Source organism: Phycodurus eques, chromosome 23, assembly GCF_024500275.1.
Source record: "Phycodurus eques isolate BA_2022a chromosome 23, UOR_Pequ_1.1, whole genome shotgun sequence".
NCBI lineage: Eukaryota > Metazoa > Chordata > Actinopteri > Syngnathiformes > Syngnathidae > Phycodurus > Phycodurus eques.
The window spans coordinates 1,770,657-1,793,566 of NC_084547.1; the positions used below are offsets into that span (position 1 = coordinate 1,770,657).

A 22,910-nucleotide genomic window follows, 5' to 3' on the forward strand; every position below is an offset into this window, starting at 1 on the left:
CGTGTAAATCATTTAAAACACCTCAGCCTCATGAAAAACATGCGTTAGCCATAAAAAGCCAACAAAATATTGTTATTTTTACACAGAGCAACATTACGCATCCCCTGGAGGGCGCTGATGCACCACAGTTTGGGAAGAAAACTTTTAACATAAAACAAAAGAGACTAAAACATTTTTCGTTGAAAAACCAAAATGTTCAACCAAACCATATCGTTTCTCCGAACGAAAGCCAACTAGCTTATTGCTAACGTACAATGTGAAAGGGCCTAAAGGGGCTAAGTAAATAAGCATCTATTTTATGCTAATGTAATTATATACCTTAATGTACAAAGCATGCAACGCTGTTTTCTTCTTCTTGCTCTTTATGACGCTGCATGCTTTCCAGTAGAACTCAGTGCCCTGGATGATGTGGCGTACTGTGGTACTACACAGAAGGCATGCAACTCTAAATTGGGACTTGCTTGTCTACTTGTTTGTCAAAAACTGATAACAATAACTTAAAATATGCAATACACTGGGGGCGTGAATGATGAACCGTGATATATTAACGGGGAACACTAATCTAAAGAACAAAACAAAAAAAGTGGCCCAGATTTCACACTACGCGAGTAAATGTGTATACTGAAACACAATCATTGTTATTTCCGTATACACAGTACTGCATACTGTAGCCCGACTGATATGAATTTTTCTGAGGCCGATTCCGATATTTGGCAGAGTAAAATTCTGATCACCGATTAATGGGACAATCAATTTTAAATATATCCAATCAGTAAAATAACTTTTTGGTCCCCTAACGCTTACAAAATTAAAGATATGAATTAAAGGGAGAACATTGGACTGTTTTACAATACTTTGTCCTAAAACTTCACAACAGCGATAAAAATTGGCCCAGATTGGCCGATTTCTTTTTTATGTTTGTTTGAATGTCATTATCTTTTACTTATGTTGTAATGTGTCGGGGGAGGGGGGAGCTGCAAAAATCGTCCAATTTTTTTTTGTCGCGGGTTGTTTTTTAAAGGGCTAATATTGACTGATTAAATTGTGCGTCCAATTAATCGGTTGGGCCCTAATATATACTATTGCTGACATTTTCCAATGTAAAATCTGTGCTGTGTCGCAACAAAGGTTGGGAAAAAGCTGCTCCAGGAGGCCATTAAACAGATTTTTTTTTTTTTAATTTGCATTGTGGGGGTGCAGCACCTCTGTGGGGAAGAGGGATTTTCAAATTGTGGTGCACCCCCACCCCTCGCGGATCCACTGTGCTGTAAAATGTTTCAACATGGCATCCCTCCTTAAGCCCTGCCCACAAGATGACCTATGAAAACGCAGTGGGCCTTTTGGGGGTCGAGCGAGAAACAGCAGGCCACTTCCGAGCGCGCTCTGTAGCCATGCGGCTGGCGGCGACGCGCGGCCCCCGTCCCGACCGAAGTTACGCGGGGACACGGCGAGGAACATGAGCAAGGGGAACGGCGCCGGTCGGAGCGCTTCTCTGAACTTCACCATCGACAACATCCTCAACTTGAGGCCGCCGGGCAAGGACGACTCCGGCGAAAATGGGTGCGAAAACGACGCCTTTGAGGAGGCGTGGGTCGTCCCGAGGCGGCATGAGGCCGGATCCCGGGAAACAGGTGAGCCAGCTGGAGGACTAAGTACGCCGATCAGGACGCTCGCTTCGAATTGACATCATAGAACCAGCAAGTAAATTGAAAATATCCAACCTGTAAAGGCCAGTTGTCAAGTTAAATTAACAAAAAAACGAAACAACAAATTCAATGGGGTGGTCATCTTTTTCCACCAACACCAATAATAATAATAATAATAATAATAAAGCCCGGGGGAATGCCATGAAGCAATAAGAGGAATGAACTAATAAATAAATGAATTCAATAGATTTGTGTTCTTTTCCCAGGCCCTACTTCTATCACTATTACTACTAATAGTAATAACTATAATTGTAATAAAAACAATAACAGCATTAATAACAATAACAATATCAATGATTATCATGAAAGTCCCCAAAAAGGACATTTTGCAAAAGGAACAAAGCTGTTTTAATACGGTCGTACTGCTTTCGAGCTCTGAAACTACTATCATTATTATGATGATTATTATTATTAAAGCTCCCATGAAGGCAATTTAGTAATGAGAAACAGATCTGTCCACCAATCTCAGGCCCTAATATTACTGCTTGTACTACAAATACTACTACTCACATTAAGAGAATTTTTTTATTTTTATGTGCTATTTGACACATTTACTGTACTTTATATTAATAATTTTTTTGTTGATTGATTTACCAAAATGAGGCCCTTTAGTTAAAAAAGACAACTGTAAATATACAAAATACATGCCACACGAATACAAAGATATGAAATATATTGTACGCAGTAAATAAGTAAAGATGATTTTGATGGCATACTCAAACTATATAAATGAGTGCCACAACAATATTTGTATTTTTTTTAAACTCATTATTGAGAAAAAAAATGCAACATGAAATTTACTTTTTTTTTTTTTTTTAAATGTGTTGAAAAACCTATCCACATAGTTTGCTTCGTTCAATAGTAAAAACCATAAAAAGTTCATGTTTATTAGTTAAAATAACTAAATGATACCATTACAACATGTCAGAGTATATTACATCAATCAAATATATTACAAGTAGTAAATATAATTTTAAAAAATATATTGAAGAGGATTTTTTTATTATTATTTTTTTAGGGGGGGATTTATTCATCGGGTATAGGTATGACAAAATTATATAATTATTATATAATAGAATTTAGAATTATAGCAACACAATTCCAATATGAGAAACGTGGAAGACTGACTACGTTATGTACATTGTTTTGCTGGAAAGAAATAAGTGTTTTGTTTGTTATAAAAAGAAAATTCTATTATATGTTTACACATACTTTGAACTCCATGTGAATGAAAATCAAATAACGGCAAATAACATGCGCATATCTCAATCCGAGGGGGAGCGTTACTTTCTTTTTCCCGTGGTGAATTTCACGAGAATGCAATTATTAATTGGAATCCGTCAATCATTCGTCCTTAACATTTTCAATTAGCAATCGAAAAATCCCCAAAATGAAAGTGACTGATTACAGTATGTTGTTGTTTTTAAATCTGACACAAACACCCAAATAGCATAACACAATTGAATTTCAGGCTGAGCTCAAAAATTGGAAACATTTCAAATGGGCCATGGAACTGAGTTTGATTTCATCATTTGACATTGAAACATGAAAAACTTTTTTGTGTGTGTTCGATTCAAAAAGAAAAGACAAAATAAGTCCCCTTTTCATAATTGGACTTTTGATTGCTCATCAAAAATGGAAAGAAGGAACTACACATGGATTCTAATGTTGCGGATGTTGACCCATTCATCCGCAGTCGTCGGCGACACGTCAGAACCGCGACCAGCAGCCGGCGCCAAGAAAAAGACACGCACCATCTTCTCCAAGAGGCAGATCTTCCAGCTGGAGGCCACGTTCGACGTGAAGCGCTACCTGAGCAGCTCGGAGCGAGCGGGCCTGGCCGGCGCGCTGCAGCTCACCGAGACCCAAGTGAAGATCTGGTTCCAGAACCGCCGCAACAAGCTCAAGAGGCAGCTGTCGGCGGACGACGACGGGCCCGCAAGCGCGCACGTGCAGAGCGTTTACAAAGAGAGCCTGCGTCTGTTTCCGATGCCCTTCCCAGTCTTTTATCCCAACGCAATCTACTTCTCCAACACGGCCAAATGTTTTGGACTTTTTGATGCGGATAGATGAGTAAAGCCACGCCCCAAAAGACGCAGGGTGTCCAATTCCACTTGGAAGACGCGAAATTGCAAAACTTTTGAGTCGGGCACGACCAATATAACCCTCTTTTCAAATCGGCAAAAATTGGGCAATTTTTTGTTTTTTAATTCTTTTTTTTTCCACATTACAACATCAGACAAAGACAACATGTCGACATTCAAACAATTTTTTCTAAAATCCTAAAAAAAAAAAAGTTTTTGCCGATTCTTTGTTACCTTTAGTGTTGTAAGTGTTAAAGGACCCAAAAAAGGTATTTTATTCATTATATATTTTTTAACTTAATTGGCCGATTAATTGATTATCAGAATTTTATTCTGCCAAATATCAGCATTGGCCTAAAAAAAAACTTTTGCGTTCAGGCCCTACTTTTGACATCAGCACGGACATCATCGAAGCTTTAATGACTCGCCAGAAAACATGAAAGTCTGAATGCTCTCTGTGGTCCGAACAAAAGATTTTGTGGCCATGTCTATGAGTATTGTAGAGCCACCCAAAAAAAAAATACTTTTTTTTTTTTTAAGTACGAGACACATACTGAGACAATAATGATTTTGTCCTGACCTTATAGGGTATTTGTACATTATGCCATCGAGAGCATTTATTTGTTCTGCCTGTCACTACACGTCACTGGCATAGATAGAGTAGAATAGATAGATGAACAAAAATACATTTGTCGTTGATAAATAATTATTTCCTGACTAAATAAGTGAAGCTGGGTCATTGGGACAGTTGGGAATCACTGGACTGGACAGATGGTCAGCGTCAATTTTGTTAACAATCAGCTGAATGATCAATTATGTAATAAAACGTAACAATTGTTGAACATGAATCATTTGAAAGAATAGTTCGATTCAGAATTGCATGGTGGGCCGCATTCAATGCTCTTGTGGGCCGTAGGTAGGTTTTCCCCATTTGAATGCATGCATGCATTTCTGGGGGAAGAATGAGTGTAGCTGTATGTATTTTATCGTAATGCTGCAGTCACATTTTACTGTATTTTCAACGTTTACAGTTTAAATGTTACTCCCCAATTGCCTGTGCAGTTTAAATAAAATAAAGGTTTCAACCTGGAAGATTCAACTCGTCTAATTTGAGAAATCCGAACAAACGGGCTAGCTCGTTACCACGTTGCACTGCGAAAGGCGATTGCGCTTGGGTTGCTCGGTTTGAGCTGAGCGCCGGACTTCCCGACTCTCATCCTGTCGGGTACTTTGACACGATTTGTGTCTTGCGAGTGTCAGGTTCAAGTGACGCCCCATTCCCCATCCTGAAAAATCCCCCCAACGTCTCATGATATGCCTTAATTCCTCTTAGCATGAAACAATTTAACAGAACTTTATAAAGCCTAGTCTAATAGAGAAAAAGGGGTTTCCCGCCATCTTGTGACATTCTATAGGCAATTACAAACCTTTTTGAGTTGGCATCAATGACTCGCTGATTTTCGCTGAATAGCGGCGCTTCACTGTATTCGCATAACTTTAGTCACAGAACTTTCTTGTTGTATTACGACTCCATTCTCAGAACGTTTTTTTTTTTGTCGTAACGTTACAATTTTAGATACGTTATTCTTAGCCTCTTTATCTCATAACATTACAAACGTATTGTTGTAACGTAAATTCTTGTAAAATCACGACATTTTCCCCGGTAATTTCCCTTTCAGTTCGGGTAATTTTACAACATTACAACTTTATTCCTGTAATTTTATTACCTATTTCTTGTAAAATTATGACATTTTCCCGGTAATTTAAGTTTCAGTTCGGGTAATTTTACATTACAACTTCATTTTTGTAACAATATAATTTCTTATATTACAACATAATTTACGTTTGAGTTCAGGCAAATTCAAATGATTACAACTTTATTCTTGTAAGTTATCTCTCACCAATGTTATAACTTTTTGTCCTGTAATATCACAACTTGTTTTGTTAAGTATAACTCATCAATTCTGGCTCAACATTTTGCTTGTCAATTTTACTCTTACATTTTTGTCTTCAGTGCGATCTTAATACTGCTCTTATTTTGAAGAGTGCAAGAGAACAAGCTGATGTGCCCGAGCTCTGAGGGCAGCTCATGCAAAGCGACACGGCACTTTACATCCTAAACAACAGCCCATTCATTAGGAGCCGAAACTGGATCCTCACAGCCTTTCGGGGGACTTTATTGATCCGTCGCTCAGGTGGACGTTGGCGGTCTGCGGTGACAGAGGGTCTCTGTAAATTGAATGGGGGCCGAGGGATTACAAGCCGAGTGTATCGGATGAAAGGCGCGCGTGGGGGCGACATGACTGAGGTCAAAGATGAACCTCGCTCACCCCAGAGGGCCCCACAAGTGGCTAAATATGTGACACTTCTTGTATAATTACAACGCAAGGGAAAATAGCATCGTATTCCATAAAACATCAATCAGAATAAAATCAAATGTAACGTAAAATGTAGTCTGCATGTGAGCGGCTCGGCGTGAGTTGTGGCTTAGAGCGGCTCATTGCGAATGTTCTCATTTTGTATTTGTCTGTTTGGCATTTTCAATAATCAGCTGAAAGTGCATCGGCGACTGTGGCTCTCCGGTATATACCGTACGTGTGCATACTTGGGTATCCTTAATATCGATATTTGATGCTTAACAGGCAACAATAAGTTGCCATACAGGTATATTGTCGTTTTGCTACTTCTACTACGACGACACAATTTACTGACGATGGCTCTTCAAGGAGACTTCCGAAGCGCTTGTGAGGTGTTTTTCAGACGAGCATACATATGGGAATCAATAGCGCATGGGAGGAAACAGATACTTGACACTAATGGACACTGGGAATTGTGAAGGAGGCTGGAATTCATATTGATACGGGCATCACAGGCCAGTTGGGCTCCAGGGGGGGGGGGGGGGAGGGAGGTCACAGGTTGCTTTGACAGCCTAGCTGCTCCTAATGGAAGCTTATCGACTGCCGAACATGTGACCAGGAGGCACAAAGTCTGACTTTGCCCAACTCAAAGTGACTATAAGGACAGTTTTATTTATTTTTTTTGGCCATATTACTAATACCAGAATGATGTTACAGCATGACAAGAATGGAAACTCTAAGTGTATATAAATCCTTTTCATATAATTGGATCTATAATGGTAAAGATGCTTGAAAAAGAAAAGAAAAACAAATTCGGATAGAAGTGCATCAATGATCCGAACTACTCATTCAAGCCATTACACTTTTGTCTTTATACAATCGCAAAAACGCTAATGGCACGCAACTGCTGCGGCACTTTCACCATTTCATACATATTCATATCTCAGAAATAACAATTCCTTTTGCGGTCTCCTATGGTGTGAATGCAAAATGGCTGCCTTATCCTGGCACTTCAGCTCAAAGATCCCTCCGGTGTATTGCAACAGCATTAACGGTCAAGACAGCTTGAGTGACGAAGAAGGACCGTTTGTTTATATTAAAAAAAAAAAAAAAGCACTCTGAAGACACGAAGACGCATTCGTGTTAGTTTTGATTGGAAAGAGAAAACTCTGAAATATCCAAAAATGTAATTAATTAGCATCTTCAGAAAATATGTTGCAAATCATGAAACCTCACTTGGGACACCAGACATTTTGGCGTTAAAGGTTTGAGAAATATGGATAACAACTGCAAATAATTCAAATACTCATCAGTGAAATTAATTGACTTTCAACGGTAATTTCAGTGAGCCACATCTTCACCATTATTGATCAAATTATATAAGAATGACCCTTATGATGATGTCAAGGCAACAGAAATAGTAGAATATTCAGATTTGACTCAGTTTCAGTCTTGAGCTGAAAAACGTTGGTCATGCCAGTTTTTGCGCTGCCACTAATGGAACACATGCTACTGATTAGCTCGACTGCTTGATCTCAACGCCACAAATGGATGCAAGGTGAAGAAACGGCGGTGTAATTATGATGGATGATGACAAGAAGGGGAAACCATTACCGAATCTCCTTTATTAGCAAGCGTAGAGGTGTTGGTTTCTGCCTCGTTATCGTCAGAGCCCACACGCTGCCGATTGCAGAAACCCCCGCGAGCTACAATGTGGTCGGACATATTTTCTCATAACGTTACGTTCTGTATCACATTTTACTCATAATTTTTCATCGTAACGTTACGTTTTAATTTCAATATCACCATTTTTTTTTTTTTCACGAGGTATTTCATAAAAGGATCATCCATTTTGTCACGTCAACGGTTTTTTTTTTATCTTTTAATCTATACTGCTTTTATGTTATGTTTTGATGGTGATTTTCAGCTTTTCATCTTCATCTTGTTTTTTTGTTTGTTTCTTTTTTCTTGTCTTTGCGTCTAGACGTAAAGCACTATGACTTTTGTAAAATACTGAATAGTGGACTCCATTTTGTGATTAGCCTCAGTAACGCTTGTGAAACCGGATGGACAACAGAACAACATTTTCCGCAAAATACAACACACATGCTAGAAAATTACAGCGTAGAATGCTTTAAATATGAAAATATGGTGTGAACCTCCAGTGTCATCTGTTCGGATCATCGTAGCACAACATTCTTCATCAAGGCTGTCGCTATGCTGGGTGTTTTTTTGTTTTGGTTTTTCGAGATGATTAGCTTTGCGCAGACTTGTCAGGCCCATTGGCGCGGCTGCTTTTGAGAAAACGGGGGAAGGAAAAACGAGAGGCCCCGGGTCTCGGCCGAAGGAACCCCGAGAAGCGCGCGCTGATTCGACCCGACACTCGCTGCCACATTTCGGCCAGCTGCTGCCGACTCACGGTCGCTCCGAGAGGTCGGTCGCCGTATTCTTTTGTACCGTCGAGCTCAGACGTTACTCCTCTTGCCGACTACTTTTGCCTTGTTCTTTACATTCTATTGTATGATGTTGTTATACAATAGTGTGTTTTGGTTTTTTTTAAACAAAAAAGATTGTGGCGTACAGTGGACCCGAGCGGGCCGGACCGCGAATAGCGATAACAATAATAATTGACGCCCAATTATAATAGCTTTGGAAAATTTTTTTTTTTTTTTTTTTAAGCCCCCAAAAATTCTTGAATACACGAGGATACACCCCCAATAAAGTCTTTTTAAGGTTGGTTCCCCTCAAAAAAAAAACAAAGAACAAAAATAATAAAAAGTTGAAAAAAGAAAATGTTTGAAAAAAAAAATGGGGGGGAGGGGAGAAAAAAATAGGTGAATTTGCGGGTGCCAAACTGAGAGTATGTGGGGTTCCACTGTACTCATAAATCAAGGTACCGCAGTGTTTATCATAACAGTATTTTATTTTGCTCAAAACATTCCTTGTTTTTCTTGTAAAAATACATCAGATGCATTTTGACATTTTCTTTTTTTTTTTCTACAAAAAATGTCAAGGTTACACACATAGTTTTTTTCTTCTCAAAATTGAACATGACAGTTTTTTTCCCCTCCGAATTTAATAGAAAGAAAATACAAATTCATTCTGGTACACATGGCATTTTTTTTCCTCAGAAAAACATTCTTATTCTCAAAACGTTCGGTTTCTCCTCATAAGGTTTTTATCGTAACGTTACAAGGTTTTATCATCACATTGCAGTTATTGATATTGCAACATTAGTCATTATTTCTCATAACAGCGGTTGTTTTGTTCTCATAACATTAGTTATTTTCCATGCAACATTTCGATTTTTTTTTCCCCCTTGTAAAAATGCACCTTTTTTATCCCCCACATCAATAGCTAAAAAAACACAAATAAAACAATGTTCATAGATGACCACATTGTGTCCCACCTGGCATCGATCTATATAGCGCTAAAAGAAGAGTTCACTGTGTGAAATATTGACATTTACCTAAAAAAACCTTGACTTGAGCTCAGAAGACAGCGGTCACTTGGCGCCCCGCGCGTCACTGGGTTCTGGAAAAACACAAAGAAATATTAGGAAGGAACCACGTGAGCGTTTCACCCTGTTTGCGGTGTCGTTTTCTGTGTCGCTGGCCGCAAAACACCGGCGCTGGATGAGATGGCCGCAGACAAGGCTCCCCGGTGGCTACGGGTGTTATTCCGAGAGGTCACAAGTTGTGTCACTTCCACTTCGAAATTAGCCGCGGCTAAATGGCGGACTTCTGAGAGCTCTCGGGGTTCCTTCCGCGTAACTGCCTTCACTTTGGGCTTCAGTAAATATAAAAGCACAGTGAAATCTTCCCATTGTGCAAAAATTTCCACATATATATGTATATACATATATAAATAAGAAGTAACAAAACAGTATAGCTGTCCCTATTAAATGTTTTGGAGAATCGATTCTCCTATTGGTCAAATAACCGAATTATAAATCACCCCCGCCGCTATTATTATTATTATTATTTTATATTTATTTGTTCCTACTAAAATGCATTTTATTCTCATGTATGAGGGATGGACTTCAATCGTTAAACTGCATATGTTGGTACTGAGTGCATGGTATAAATTTGGTGGACTGAATTTGAGACAGCAAAATGCTAAACAGTTAGCGGTCGGGATTAACATTAGCGGGCTAGCGATTGCCATTTTAGATTTGAGAAGAAAACGCTAACTACCACTCAGCACACTCATAAGTCATGTTATATGTACATTACACAGCTAACAGTTTCTTAAAAATCACTTACAGATGCTCCTCTGTCGTTTTTGGCAATGTTTATCAGTGGCCCAACACTGCGTTCGTCTGCAATAAATGTCCGTGTGAAACATTGGTTCCGGCGGTGCTAAGGTTAAGGTTTTTTTTTTTTTGGTCCCGGCGGAGCTTTGAGGCAGATATTTTGCATCGACTTATTTTTTTAAAGTCAACTTAGCTGAGTTATTTGGGTTTTTTCCCCCAGTCTTACACAACAGGCCTATTTATCACACCACACGTTAATCTAAAACAGAGACTCCATTATTTGACCCTCTGGACCCCAAATCACTGATTGAGAATCCTTGATACCGCCTCATGTTTTTGCAAGTGTGGACAGCAAATGTTATTCCTATGTGTTTTTATCAAGTACAATACTACACTCACAGAAATATTTGGTCCTGATTGTTAAAAATGTATGTATTTCAATCATATATAAAAATTTCCATCCATTTAAATTACTGAAAAATTTAACATGAACAAGCCAATCAACTTTGTGCCGCGTATTTGTTAGTCTGGCAGGACTGGCAGTAAATGAGATTTAATAATGAGAGCAATATAATCATAAACCCATTGTGTTTTGAATAAACAATTACAGATTTATGTATTCATCATAGACTCAACGTATTTCAATTACTTAAGAACAACTGTATTTACTCAATTTAAATTACTCCAATGTAATTGAAATACTTAGAAAGACGATAATGCACTTTATTTAAATGACATGCATAAAATGTATGTACGTATTTGAATTAAATAAAGCCATTGTTTTATAGACTGAAAAAATTAATCATGGCATATTTAAGTATTTGCATCTAAAATAAATTTAAAATGTATGAAATTGCACAGAGTATATATATATATATATACACACACACACATTCACTACGTCCGTGCGCCAAATTTCCAGTAGGTGGCAGTAATGCAATTGATTTGTCAACGCCATTTGAAACTGAAGAGAAGAAGGACTTTGCCAGCATGCCTCGCTGAATTTGAACAGTTTAAGCTAATTACGTGTTCTATCGTTAATATTAGTTCTTCTTTTTATGGTCCCCTGCTGTGTAGTAGTGCTTGTTTCGGTTTAGTGACTTTACTGTGAAATGGACTAGTTAATTATATTGCTTTGGTGCGTCACGTAAAAATGTACGAGTGAACATGATTTGTATTCATGCTAAAGGGAAGTACTCTAAATACTTGGTTGATACAATAAAAATTCTAAGTGTTATTTTCCTGAGGAAAAACAAGTTCAAAAGTTTGCAATATAAAACATTACGTTGCGCCTTTGTTTTTGTCTCTCCCTCTTTATTTCCATAAAGCACACAAACAAAAGGAATTACCTGACATCGTCCTTCATCCAACCAGTGTCCTCCCTTAATCTTTTTGGTTTGCCCCAATGGGACTGATTGAACACGTGCGCTTGGCCTTGCTAGTACGTAGACAACAGGTCTAAAAAGATCCCGCTACTAAGACACGTAAGCGCGTCCGCCATATTGAATGGGTCAAATTTGGCTCGTAAACGAATGATGAGATGAGATTTTTATTTCTCATAGTTCGAATTTCACATTTTTTTCAATATTTTTTTGTTTTCCCAGTAAAATCAGTATATATATATTTTTTTTTTATTACACGTTTTTATTTTTAAAAGAAACTTCACGGTCAGCCTTCCTTAGCGCTAATCATGAAAAACAGTAAAGTATATAGTAAAAAAAAAAAAGTTTTCTCAAAAATAATACTTTTTCTGGAAAACATTCGAATATTTTCTTCTGGAAAATGGAAAAGGAAAGGGCATTGGGAGCCGAGGCCAGCGTATCTGAAACACAACTCTACACTTAGCACGCATTTGCACGCTTTTGTTGGAAACGATACGGCGTTAAGGATGTCAGGCGATGTTCTGGAATGCAAGAAGGCTTTTTTAAAAAAAAAAAAAAAAAGTGTTAATCTGCATTATTCTTGTCGGACTATGAATTTGCGTGAGTCATGATTTCCATTGGACGAGACAGTGTAACCACAAGCCATAAATCATGCTGTGTCCTGGGTGGAAAACAACACCATGTCGCCTTTACTCGCACACAACACTGAACACAAATGATGTCATCACATTGCAGTCAATGAAAGGAATCCCCTTGTCCAAACACATGGTGCTGAAATGATTTATGTGGCTATAATGAAAAAGAATAAAATAGTAAAAGTGGCCGGCTGCTCGGTTCATGGTTCAATATATTTCCTTCCTTCTTCGGTCAAATCTGCCAGACTTGTTAACAACATTCTCTGTGGCGTGTCAAATTTACGAGACATTTTTTTCCTGGGCCTTTAATTTAATTCTCCTTTGTTTTATGTGCGGAGTGACAAATAAACGGCTTGAAGCGAGCACACTGTGCCTCTTATTTGAAGAAATGTGTGAGCTTGAGTCTTGTTTTGGTTTTCTAAGTTGCGTTATACTCCCGTTTGTTGACAGTGAGAATACATTGAGCATGAAAAGGCGAGTTAGTGGCTCAAGAGAAGCCAAGTCGGAGAGGGCGCCCCCGGCAGGACGAAGTAGTTCCACCACCAGGGCTTCTCCACTCTCTCCGTGCGGCTTTGGCTGACCTCCGCCATCTGGACGTAGCGTTCGTACTGGTTGTTGGGGTCGAAGCGTTCGTAGGCGGCGGCGGCGGCGGCCTCCTCCTCCAGCTGGCCGGGCTCCAGCGCCGCCTTCTCCAGAACAAAGTCCACCCGGCCGGCGGAGTGCATCATGGGAGGCAGGTGGATCTTCTTGGCCGCTCGAGTGTACCCGGGCGCGGAGGCCGACACGATGTGGATGCCCGGGCTGAGGAGGCGCCAGTATTCTCCGTTTTCAGCTATTTCAGGAGGATTTTGAAAACAAGATTAACATCCAGCGTTCCATCTCTGCGATCTGTGATTATTATGTCAAATACAAGATTTTTGCAATTTAATACCCACTCTGTATTGAATATAAAAGCTATATTGGGGTTAGCACTTACAAATGAAACCCGTATATGACAGACATATTACCTGTGGTGACGTCATGGCGTATTCCTCGCACGGATACCCTCGCACCTTTTATTCCGTTTCCCTCCGCGTCTCTTATGATGCCTTTGATACCGCGATGGACCTGAGGACATTTTTTCTTTGTTTTTATTTTGAAGGCAACCGAACAGGAAGCCGAAAGGCGTCGCATGCTTACTGCTTCTATGAACGACATCAACGCCTCCTGGTTTTCATGCCAGCTGATGAACAACTCCTCCTCGGGCGGGAATTTCTCGCATCCCAGGTGCACGGTCACCTCGAAGCAGTTGGTGTGGAGGTAGTTGAAATCTTGCATGCCTGGGCGCCGGGGAAAAAAGTAACTGTTCAACTGAGAGAGTTGCGGCAAAACTTTGGTTGTTTGGCTCCCTCTAGTGGGCACGCCCGGCACGGTCTCACCTCCGGCGCTGCTAGCCCACTGCGCCCCGTTCACCGTTCCTCTGTGACCGTTCGTGTGTGGCGATCCACAGCGGGTGTTCCCAGTGTACATGCTTTCGTGCGTGCCGGCGTAGCTTCTGGACAGAAACTTAAATACCTGAAAAACATCCGGTTTCCCCTTACGAACAGAATTGAAATGCACCAAGTAGCCCGTTCGAGCGCCGAGTAGCCTGTTTGAAAAATAGCTCAACAGTGATGTGGAAATGATCATTAGAAAATGCAAACAGTTTAGCGTGGATTTATCGAAATAGGACAATTACTGTCGTCGATACGGCTGTTGTTGTGCCCATTGTTCTCTCATACAGCACCTGGGAAACATACCATGTTGACCTAACGACAAACGTGCCGAATTTAGGCAATGGCGCTTAATACGACGACCTAAATAAGCGGTGGCATGAATTTTCATCAAAAAGCCCAAAATTATAAAGAACTGTTCAAAAGTTATTGTTCTTTTATGTGTTCAAAAGTTGCATGTAACCTTTTTCAAAATCTCTGATAAACTCATAGATTGTACCACAAGGTGGCGCTTCGAGGTCATAGTTGGGGGAAAAAAATGTCATGTTTGAGACGACAATCACGGCACATGACCAGAGAGAGCCGATCACAAGCGTCGGCTTCAGGAGGAGGAAGTTGATAAATGAGAGCGTTTGCTACGATTTTTCAAATGTAACTAAAATTGTAATTATGGAACTTTCCAAAAGCAAATATAAGTTAATTGCACATTTTCTCCCAGTAATGTTACGGATGACAATTATGTACACTCTGTCATTAAATGACGCCGCTCACCTTGTCGTCGGGTGTCGGGGAGAACAGATTGAGATCCAGCGGGTGCTTGGAGCGATCGTACGGGTAGGACACCACCAGATCGCCGCCGCGGAGGTTAGCCGAGAGCACAAACGGGACGGAGCGGACCCATTTCATCACGGCGTACGTCTCGGGCGCGACCTTACCAAGCACGAAACGGAACGAGTTGAGTCCGGATGAGTCGGGTTTGCGCGCCGTACGGATAAAACGCCACACGCCGTACCTTGCCGAACCAGTAATGGTCCGGGATCGGGACGTGGTCGGTGCGGTAGCCCTTTTGTCGGCGTCGGGCGTAAACGATGGAAGTCAAATCGGGGAAGTTTCTGTTCAGGTCGACGTTCTGGGCGTTGTTCCGGCCAACGTTGGTCGAACTATAGGCGTGACCCTGTCAAATTCACACAAAACAAAACAAAACAAAACGGGAAATATTTGGCACGCCACGTCGCACCGTAATGGCCAACGTTGAGATACGGTAACTGAAAAGATCAAACGCATCGCAGATAAAAGTCGAAGAGAAATTTGAATGTTTAAAAAGAAACCGCTCTTTAAGATTAAATGCAACTGAACCGCACATAGGCTGTGATTATTTTCTCCGCCAACAGAGGGCGCCCCAGTTCCATATCTGAGTGACTTTTCGCATGAAAACAAAAGGTATAAAAATATGACTTTGTTCTTGTAGCACTTAAACATTATGGCAAAAGTGACTTTTTCTTCAATTGAAAGCTCCAAGTTTGTTTTTATTCCTTAAAAAAACGTTTTGGTTGTAACAGTGTGACTTTTTTTGTGATCAAGTAACACCTTTAACAAAAAAAACAAAACAAAAAAAAAAACTTTATTCCCTCAACAGTAACGACTAAGCATCACGTTGGACCGACCGCTTCGTCATCGTCGTCATCGACGCCGCTGTTCCTGTCCTGCTGTCCGGAAAACGCCGCCTCGGAGCCGTCCGGGTTCATGGAGGGCAGGATGTGGATGCGCGTGGTGTTGACCAGGGTCCGGACGCGCTCGTTGCCCAGGCGGTACTCGGAGCACAGGTACTGCGCTAAGTAGACCAGCAGCTGGCGACCCACCACTTCGTCCCCGTGCATGTTGGCGATGAACTTCATCTCTGGCTCCACTACGCAAAAATACTTGCTCAATACCACTGTATTGCAGTTCATTGGATTTTTTTTATTTTTTTTAATTTTTTTTATTGATGGTTTTCGTGTTTTTTTTACGGACCGATTCAAACGGCCAATATTAGTTTTTTTTTTTTTTTTTTTAAATCGGCAAAAATTGGCCAATTTTTTAAATACATTTTTTTTAAATTAATTTTTTAAATTATTTCTTTTATTAACACATTTTATTAACACGAGACAAAGGTGTCAAACCCAAGGCCCGGGGGCCGGATGCGCCCGCGCTACATCATTTTATGTTGCCCGCAAAAGCGAATCATATGCGTGCAGTTCATGTTTGTTGCTAAAAAGTTGTTCCAAATTTGCAAATTGTCTTCGAATTTAAAAACATTAACAGTCCAGTTGCCTCGATTCAAGCTTTGCCGATTTCGGCAGCACGGAGAAGAGTACTCACGCAGCTCGTGTTGACCAGGGCTGTCGGAGAACTCGATGACCAGCAGCTCTTTGCCCTCAGTACTGCGGCCGATACTGTAGGTTTTGGCGATGTCGGCGCATTCCTGCTCTGTCCGCTTCAAGATGCTATTGAGCTGCGCGTTGGAGTGATACGCGAATTTGATCTTCAGCGCCGGTTCCACCGGGGGCACGTCCAACAACATGTAGTCGTCGTCTCCGTCCGATTGCGCTGCCGGAGGAGAAGGAATGAGTTGTGCTTTAACAACTGGCCTCCAGCAGTCAGACTACAAATAGTCTTTTCAGTATTTTATATTTAATACAGAGGAGTGAAATTCTTGTTTCCAAGGTCATAATAAGAGCCGTTTGGGAATCGGTATCATTCTCTGTCTGTGAAGCAACGTTATTCTCAAAACAGCACCAATTTTAAGCTATTTAAAAAATAATTATTATGAAGAAAATCGGACTTTAGTCTTGTAACAGAAAAACTCTCGTAAACAAGCAACTTCATTTGCCTAACTTAAGATATATTTTCTAAAAAGAAAAATATCATGATCAATTTAAAATATATATATTTCCCAACTTTTTACCCATATATTTAAAACCATTTTCTACAAGAAAAGAATAATGATATAAATAATGACTTGATTACTTACCTGTTTCTTGAATTAATAAAAAAACATATACATATACAATTAGCTCGTGAAAGGGACTTTTTTTTTCTCATCATTCACACGATTTTCTTGATCCTGCTGAATCTTTCGTAACTTTTGATTCCCCCACGTTTAAACACTGAATGTCGGGGAATAAAATAAATAAATAAATACATAAACTCAACATCCGCTATTAATGTTTCTGGCCGCTCGACTCGGGTCACGTGACAGCAAAACAACATCGGAATGAAATGCAAACAAGCGTCCAATGGAAACAGACGGAAGAAAAGCTTGAGGCCGGGGAAAGAAATCTGGCATTCCTCTTGAACTTTGGAGCCAGACGAGCATGTGTGCACGCCAGATGGGAACATTCCGGAACAAAACAGTCAAACAAAAAAACCTAACTCAAAAGGCCTGAGCTTGCCTTTTCTTTTCAACCTTGTGATAAGTGACTGACAGCGACGTTTTCATCTGTCGTCGTGTTCTTATGAGTTGGACAAATACTGGAACAGGAACAGGGAGTGTGCAGGAATAGGGAAAATGTCCACTCTCTGTTCCTGTTCCTGTGGGCTCTCTGTTCCTGTAGACTCACATTAATTATTATTTTTTTTAACTAAAGAAGAATGCTCATTGTCATAATCCTTATACTGCTGTTTTTTTAAGTCATTTCCTTAGCCCGAGTACCTGTTCCTGTGGGCTTTCTGTTCCTGTTCCTGATAGTTGCCAGTCTCTTATTTCAAACGTCATTTTCCAACTCATTAGACAGTTAAGTGTCATAATCTGGTTGTGCTGTTTTTGGAGTAATTTCTTAAATCAGCATTACTGTTCCTGCTCCTGCAGGTCCCTTTTCAACTAATTCATACTGTTCTGGATGCCAATCCTTAAAGTGCTGTTTAATTACAGTAAAATTTGTATTCTGAGTTTTTGTTCCTGCTGGATGTCTGTTCCTGCTCCTGCAGGAGAGTTGTCATTTTTTGACACATTACAACTGCTCAACTGTTCTAATCCTTATCGTGTCCTTTTTACAGTAATGTCCGAAATTTGAGTTCCTGTTCTTGCAGGAGGGTTGTCATTTTTCACTGTTCAGTGCCATAATCCATTTTATTATTATTTTTGGCGTGTTGTGCGTTTAGTCTGAGCTCTTATTCCTGCCGGCTTTCAGTTCCCGTTACTGCAGGAGAATGGTCATTTTTTCCCTGTAGAGTGCCATAATCCATATACGGCTCTAATTACTTTGATTTTGACATTTAGTTCTTGCTGGCTTTCTGTTCCTGTTCAGTATCATAATTTTTGTCGTCCTGTTTTTGCAGTAATTTCTTCAGTCTGAGTTCTTGTTCCTGCGTGATAAATGTCATTTTTTCCCGTACAGTATCATAATCCTTACACTCCCGATTTTAGTGTTAATTTCTCAACTCTGACAACGAGAACCTGCCTGCTTTCTTTTCCCGTGCCTGTTCCTGCGGGTATACCATGCGTGTTTAAAAAAGAGCAACCAGTGAATGTAGCGCTCACCTCTGAGGTCCTGGAGCGGATCGTAGCATCCTTCCTCGTCCCCTACAAAGAAGCGGTCGCAGTCCAGGAAGTAAGGCCAGGCCATCTGGATTCCCTCGAAGGCGTGGACGCAGCGTTTGCGCGCCGCCTCGCAAACCTGCCGGCACGGCTTCAGGACCTTGTCACCCTCGCAGCGTGGCGCCAACACGGAGCAGCCCAACATGCGCGCGTCCGGGTGGCACTCGCCGCCCAGCAGAGAGTCCAGCACGCTCATGAGGAGATACTCCACGCCGCTCTCGGCCTCCTGGCGGCTGGCGTGGCCGAGGATGTTGGGGAACATGGTCTGCGCGTAGCCCATGTTGTCGCAGTAGGACAGCTGCATCTCCTCGCATTTGGCTGAACCGCAAAAGAAGACGTCAGGGACGGACGAACGCTAACGTTACTTGCCAGGGTTGCTAAATTCCAGGAATTTTCAAATGGTGCAATCTTTCCACGGGAATTGACAAGAATTGATAGGAAATAATCAGCAAATCCATACACTGCCGTGGACGTTAATAGGTCATTTCCACGTCATCATTCAAAATTCTATCGATTTTACTGATAAAAAAATAAAAAAAATAAAAAATAAAAAATAAAATATATATATATATATATATATATATATATGGGCTGTCACTATCAAATCTTTTTAGAATCGATTCTCCTATTGATTACTGATCGAATAATAATTGAACCCCCACGATTACTAATATATATATATATATATATATATATATATATATATGTTTTCACTACTAACATGCATTTTATTCTCATTTATGAGGGATGGATTTCAATCCTTACTTTGCGTCTGGGCTTCCCTGCTAAAGCTCCTGCACCCGCGAACCTGACCTCGGATAACCGAAAGAAAATGGATGGATGGATTTCTTTTTTTTTGGGGGGGGGGAGGGGGGGGGGGGTCCCAGCGGCGCTTCGAGGCAGAAATATATATATAAGCTTTATGCATAATACAAATACAAAATATGCATGTGAGGTGCAGGTATTATTTATTTTTGTCCACTTGGGGTCGCCATCCTCATCTCCTACGCTGTAGAATCTGTGATTTCAGTCAGCGAATGAGAGCCGAGTGTTGGCTGGCAGTCGAGTGTTGAGAAAATTTGATTGATTTTTTTTTTTTTTTCTTCCCTTTCCAGTCAAATACTTTTGGGGATATTTTTATTTGGTGGTGTGCAGTGAGATTTTTTCCCCCATCCTGCGTCTCTATGTATATTAACGAGGTGCCTCGCGCTGCTGGAAATGAGAATGTGAATATTTCATGCAGCCATGGATCATCTAAAAATACACATGCGACACACAGGCTGCATGGCTTTTGACTCGCATTCCATCAGGGTGACTTATTGGTATGAAATATGTCTCGGAAGCTCCTCCTTGGGAGAGTTTATTACTCACGTTTCTCCTCCACGACTGGCTTGCAGTGACCTGGAAGACACGCAGTCACATAACATTATGACTTTTTATTTTTTATCCAACATTGGAATATTCTTCTCATTAAAGTTCAGGGAGAAGTGACTTTATTCATGTCAAAAATGGATGATAAAATTCAGTTTTATCCAAATTTCATTCTGACTTTATTCCCAGAATACAACAAAATCTCAACATTATTGTGACTTTCTTCTCGCAAAGGTTCATGACTTTATTTTTATTTTATTTTTTTACATGTTGCTTGTTAGTTACATTTTATGCAAACTTTTTTTTCTCATCATATGCTGACTGTCCAATAAAATAAACAAAAGAATTGAGTAATCTTTTTGCTTACACATACCATGATGACTTTTAAGGGTTAACCTATACATGTATTTTCTTTTAAATTGTATATGAATGTTGTAATTTGCAAAAGTGCGACATGAAAAACATTCTGGCTATATAATTGAACTAGGGATTATTTTCTTGCATTTTTTTGTCACATAGTAATAGGACTTGATTCTTGTACAAAATATCACTTTCCCATTCCTTACATTAATATATATATATATATATATATATATATATATATATATTGTGGGAAATGAAACCTCATAACTTTTGATCCCACGTGTGGTTTATTGGGACTTTTTGGGACCCCAAATCAGGAAAAAAGTCCACAAAATGGTTAATAAAATGAGGTCGGAGGAAATAGTGGTTCGGTCCAATGTGCACTACTTTTTGGTAATTTTTTGGAAGGTGCACAAGCTGCAAAAGACCATTGGACGCGGTGCGTTTTGACGCGGCACGGGAGGCAAAAATGCAAATTAAAAAGGGGGGGGGGGCAAAAAAAAGACAACAACAGCAGCAAAAAAAAAAAACGAAGCAAAAGCAGACATTACCTCGAATTTCCGAGTCACATCGTGGAGGCAAAGCCGTCACTTGCGCGGCGCTGAGAATTTGCAGCGCGACGAGGAGCATGAGGCGCATTTTCCACAATTTTGTGTTCCAGCGATGTGGCGAAATAATTCCAACGCCAAAAAAAATAAATAAATAAAAAAATTTAAAAAAATAAAAAATCCCACTCGTCCACGCGACTTTATTCCAACTTCCACCGCCTTGATATCAAGTTACAAGCGCGTCAAGTAATGTTTTGATGCCTTCGGAGCAACTCACGACTTGGGAGCTTTGAGCTCCGTTATTGGCTGGCTGACAGGTGACGCGTCGTAAAACACAAACAGCTGTCGTAAAGTTTGGCTTTGATCACGTGACGCCGCGTAAGCCAATAGGAGGCGTCGCCGGCAGCCAGGTGTTGTTTTGCTTCCATCTTTTATGTTGTTGTCAGTATAATATTGGTGTAGCCAAGTACAAATACTCGTACTCCAATAGAGTACAAATACTTTAATTTTTAAAAATAATTTTTGTCATGTTATGAGGGGGAAAGTGTGTGTTTTTTTTTTAAATTAGAATCGAGACATCACGTTCCACGACGTTCCACGAATTACTCAGTAAGCCGCAAAAATATTCGTTCTTTGGAGAGGATAAAGAATATATGCCTGTGGGTATTTTTATATTGTCTGTCTACATTACACTATTTGTGTTCAAATATCTGTTTCTTAAACGGTTATGACACTGACACCGATCCTATTCGTTAGCCCGTCTATGGTGTTTCCCATTATGTGTTAGCATTTAGCTAGCGGAATTCAAGGCTAAGTCATGTGGTTGTTTTAAACACACGAGAATTTTCTCTTCAAAGTAAAAAGTTACTAGTATTAAATATGGTATTTAAATTTGGGGGATTCCCCAAAAAAATAATGCAAGTTTTGACAGTGGTTGTCAATCATTTTACAGCCAGTACCACCGCAAAAAAATTCTGAGCTTTCCAAGTAGCACCAACGTGACCAACATTGAAATACTGTAGCGTAGTAAGCCGAAATGTTCACCAAAAATGAACCAGATTTGATTTTTATTTATGGTTATTGTAATCCACTGTAACATTATGCAGTTTGAACATGAACACCGCTTGAATATAGGCAAATAAAAAAAAGTGCAGTTAAATGTTTGAATTCAATTCAAATGCCACACAATGTCAAATTAAAATTGTACCTAAATATATGTTTAAAAAGAAACTGTTCGAAAAGATTAGATACAAATGTATTGCACCTAAGTTAAATACAAGCGAACTTGACTTTGGCAACGAGTCTACCATGAGAGCCCGCATACCCTTAGACAAATTAAAACTGAAAAGTGATATCTTGTAACATTGAAATTTATTTTACAATTAAAAAAGAACATTTGATGCAGATCACATTTCATTTGATTACGATGAACATGCAGCGGGCCGCAAATGGCCCACGGGCTAGACCTTGGTCACCAGTGCTTTAACAACTATGACCCCAAAACACTTTTAACACTTTTTTCCATGACGAACTCATCTGACAACAATACCTTAAAAATGATAGATGATTCAAAAAAAAAAAAGTGCAAGGACACTGACAACTTGTAAAAAAAAAGAGAGCAAGTACTACTTTCCTATTCACCGTCACAAACAGCGCTTTATCTTTAGTTAGGCATTGACTGTACCTTACTCAGCGGAGTGCAACTGATTAGCTACCACACCATTTAGAGACGTAAATAGTTTGTTCTGTTCTACAACGTTCACAAGAAGGCCACGGTGATGGTTTACGGTCCACCCCAAGAATACGGCATCGTGTAAACGTCCATAGAAAGAGTTCTTCCCGAAAAGGTTTTTACAAGAAGCTCAAAAAAGTTGGTTTAGCTTTAGCATCCTTGTCAGCAAACGGGGACTCAAAAGCCAGCCAACGACTGTACTGTACAACGAGTCGGCTTTTTTTATCTGTGTTCCAGTAAATTGCTTTAGCATTAGCATCTAGCATTAGCAACCAATTATGTCCTACTAACGGTGTTATAATGAAGGGTTTGGCATTTAATTTTGACAAAACAATCACAATCAATGTTTTTTTTTCACCGATAAAGTTCCAGTTAGCATTAGCAGCGCTGGATATCCTCCGAGGCGGGGCTTGACATTAACGCCCGCTA

General features: G+C 40.0%; 2 protein-coding genes across 3 annotated transcripts; one reads left to right on the top strand and one right to left on the bottom strand.

Moving 5' to 3' along the window:
• Window positions 1–1,456: 1,456 nt before the first annotated feature.
• LOC133398080 (homeobox protein HMX2-like) lies at window positions 1,457–3,779 on the top strand. Its single transcript, XM_061669692.1, has 2 exons — window positions 1,457–1,631; window positions 3,403–3,779. Exons 1-2 carry the CDS (start codon window positions 1,457–1,459, stop codon window positions 3,777–3,779), a joined length of 552 nt encoding a protein of 183 aa, XP_061525676.1.
• An 8,769-nt stretch (window positions 3,780–12,548) lies between these two features.
• On the bottom strand, window positions 12,549–21,071 carry LOC133398018 (carboxypeptidase Z-like). Of its 2 annotated transcripts, XM_061669581.1 has the most exons (11): window positions 20,753–21,071; window positions 19,839–19,868; window positions 18,411–18,785; window positions 16,250–16,477; window positions 15,556–15,797; window positions 14,904–15,065; window positions 14,663–14,821; window positions 13,838–13,973; window positions 13,599–13,738; window positions 13,427–13,526; window positions 12,549–13,251 (listed from the first exon to the last, which is right to left on the bottom strand). In XM_061669581.1, exons 1-11 carry the CDS (start codon window positions 20,838–20,840, stop codon window positions 12,899–12,901), a joined length of 2,013 nt encoding a protein of 670 aa, XP_061525565.1. In that variant the 5' UTR covers window positions 20,841–21,071; the 3' UTR covers window positions 12,549–12,898. The 2 variants fall into 2 exon arrangements, with proteins under 2 accessions (XP_061525565.1, XP_061525563.1); XM_061669579.1 differs by having other exon boundaries at window positions 13,427–13,738.
• Window positions 21,072–22,910: the final 1,839 nt, after the last annotated feature.

Coding starts and splice junctions, on each gene's coding strand:
- LOC133398080 (XM_061669692.1), top strand. CDS start 1,457: ATGAGCAAGGGGAACGGCGCCGGTCGGAGCGCTTCTCTGAACTTCACC. Junction 1,632..3,402: donor GGCCGGATCCCGGGAAACAG/GTGAGCCAGCTG, acceptor ATTCATCCGCAG/TCGTCGGCGACACGTCAGAA.
- LOC133398018 (XM_061669579.1), bottom strand. CDS start 20,840: ATGCGCCTCATGCTCCTCGTCGCGCTGCAAATTCTCAGCGCCGCGCAA. Junction 19,869..20,752: donor ATGTGACTCGGAAATTCGAG/GTAATGTCTGCT, acceptor CGTGTCTTCCAG/GTCACTGCAAGCCAGTCGTG. Junction 16,478..18,410: donor TCCGCTCCAGGACCTCAGAG/GTGAGCGCTACA, acceptor CTCCTCCGGCAG/CGCAATCGGACGGAGACGAC.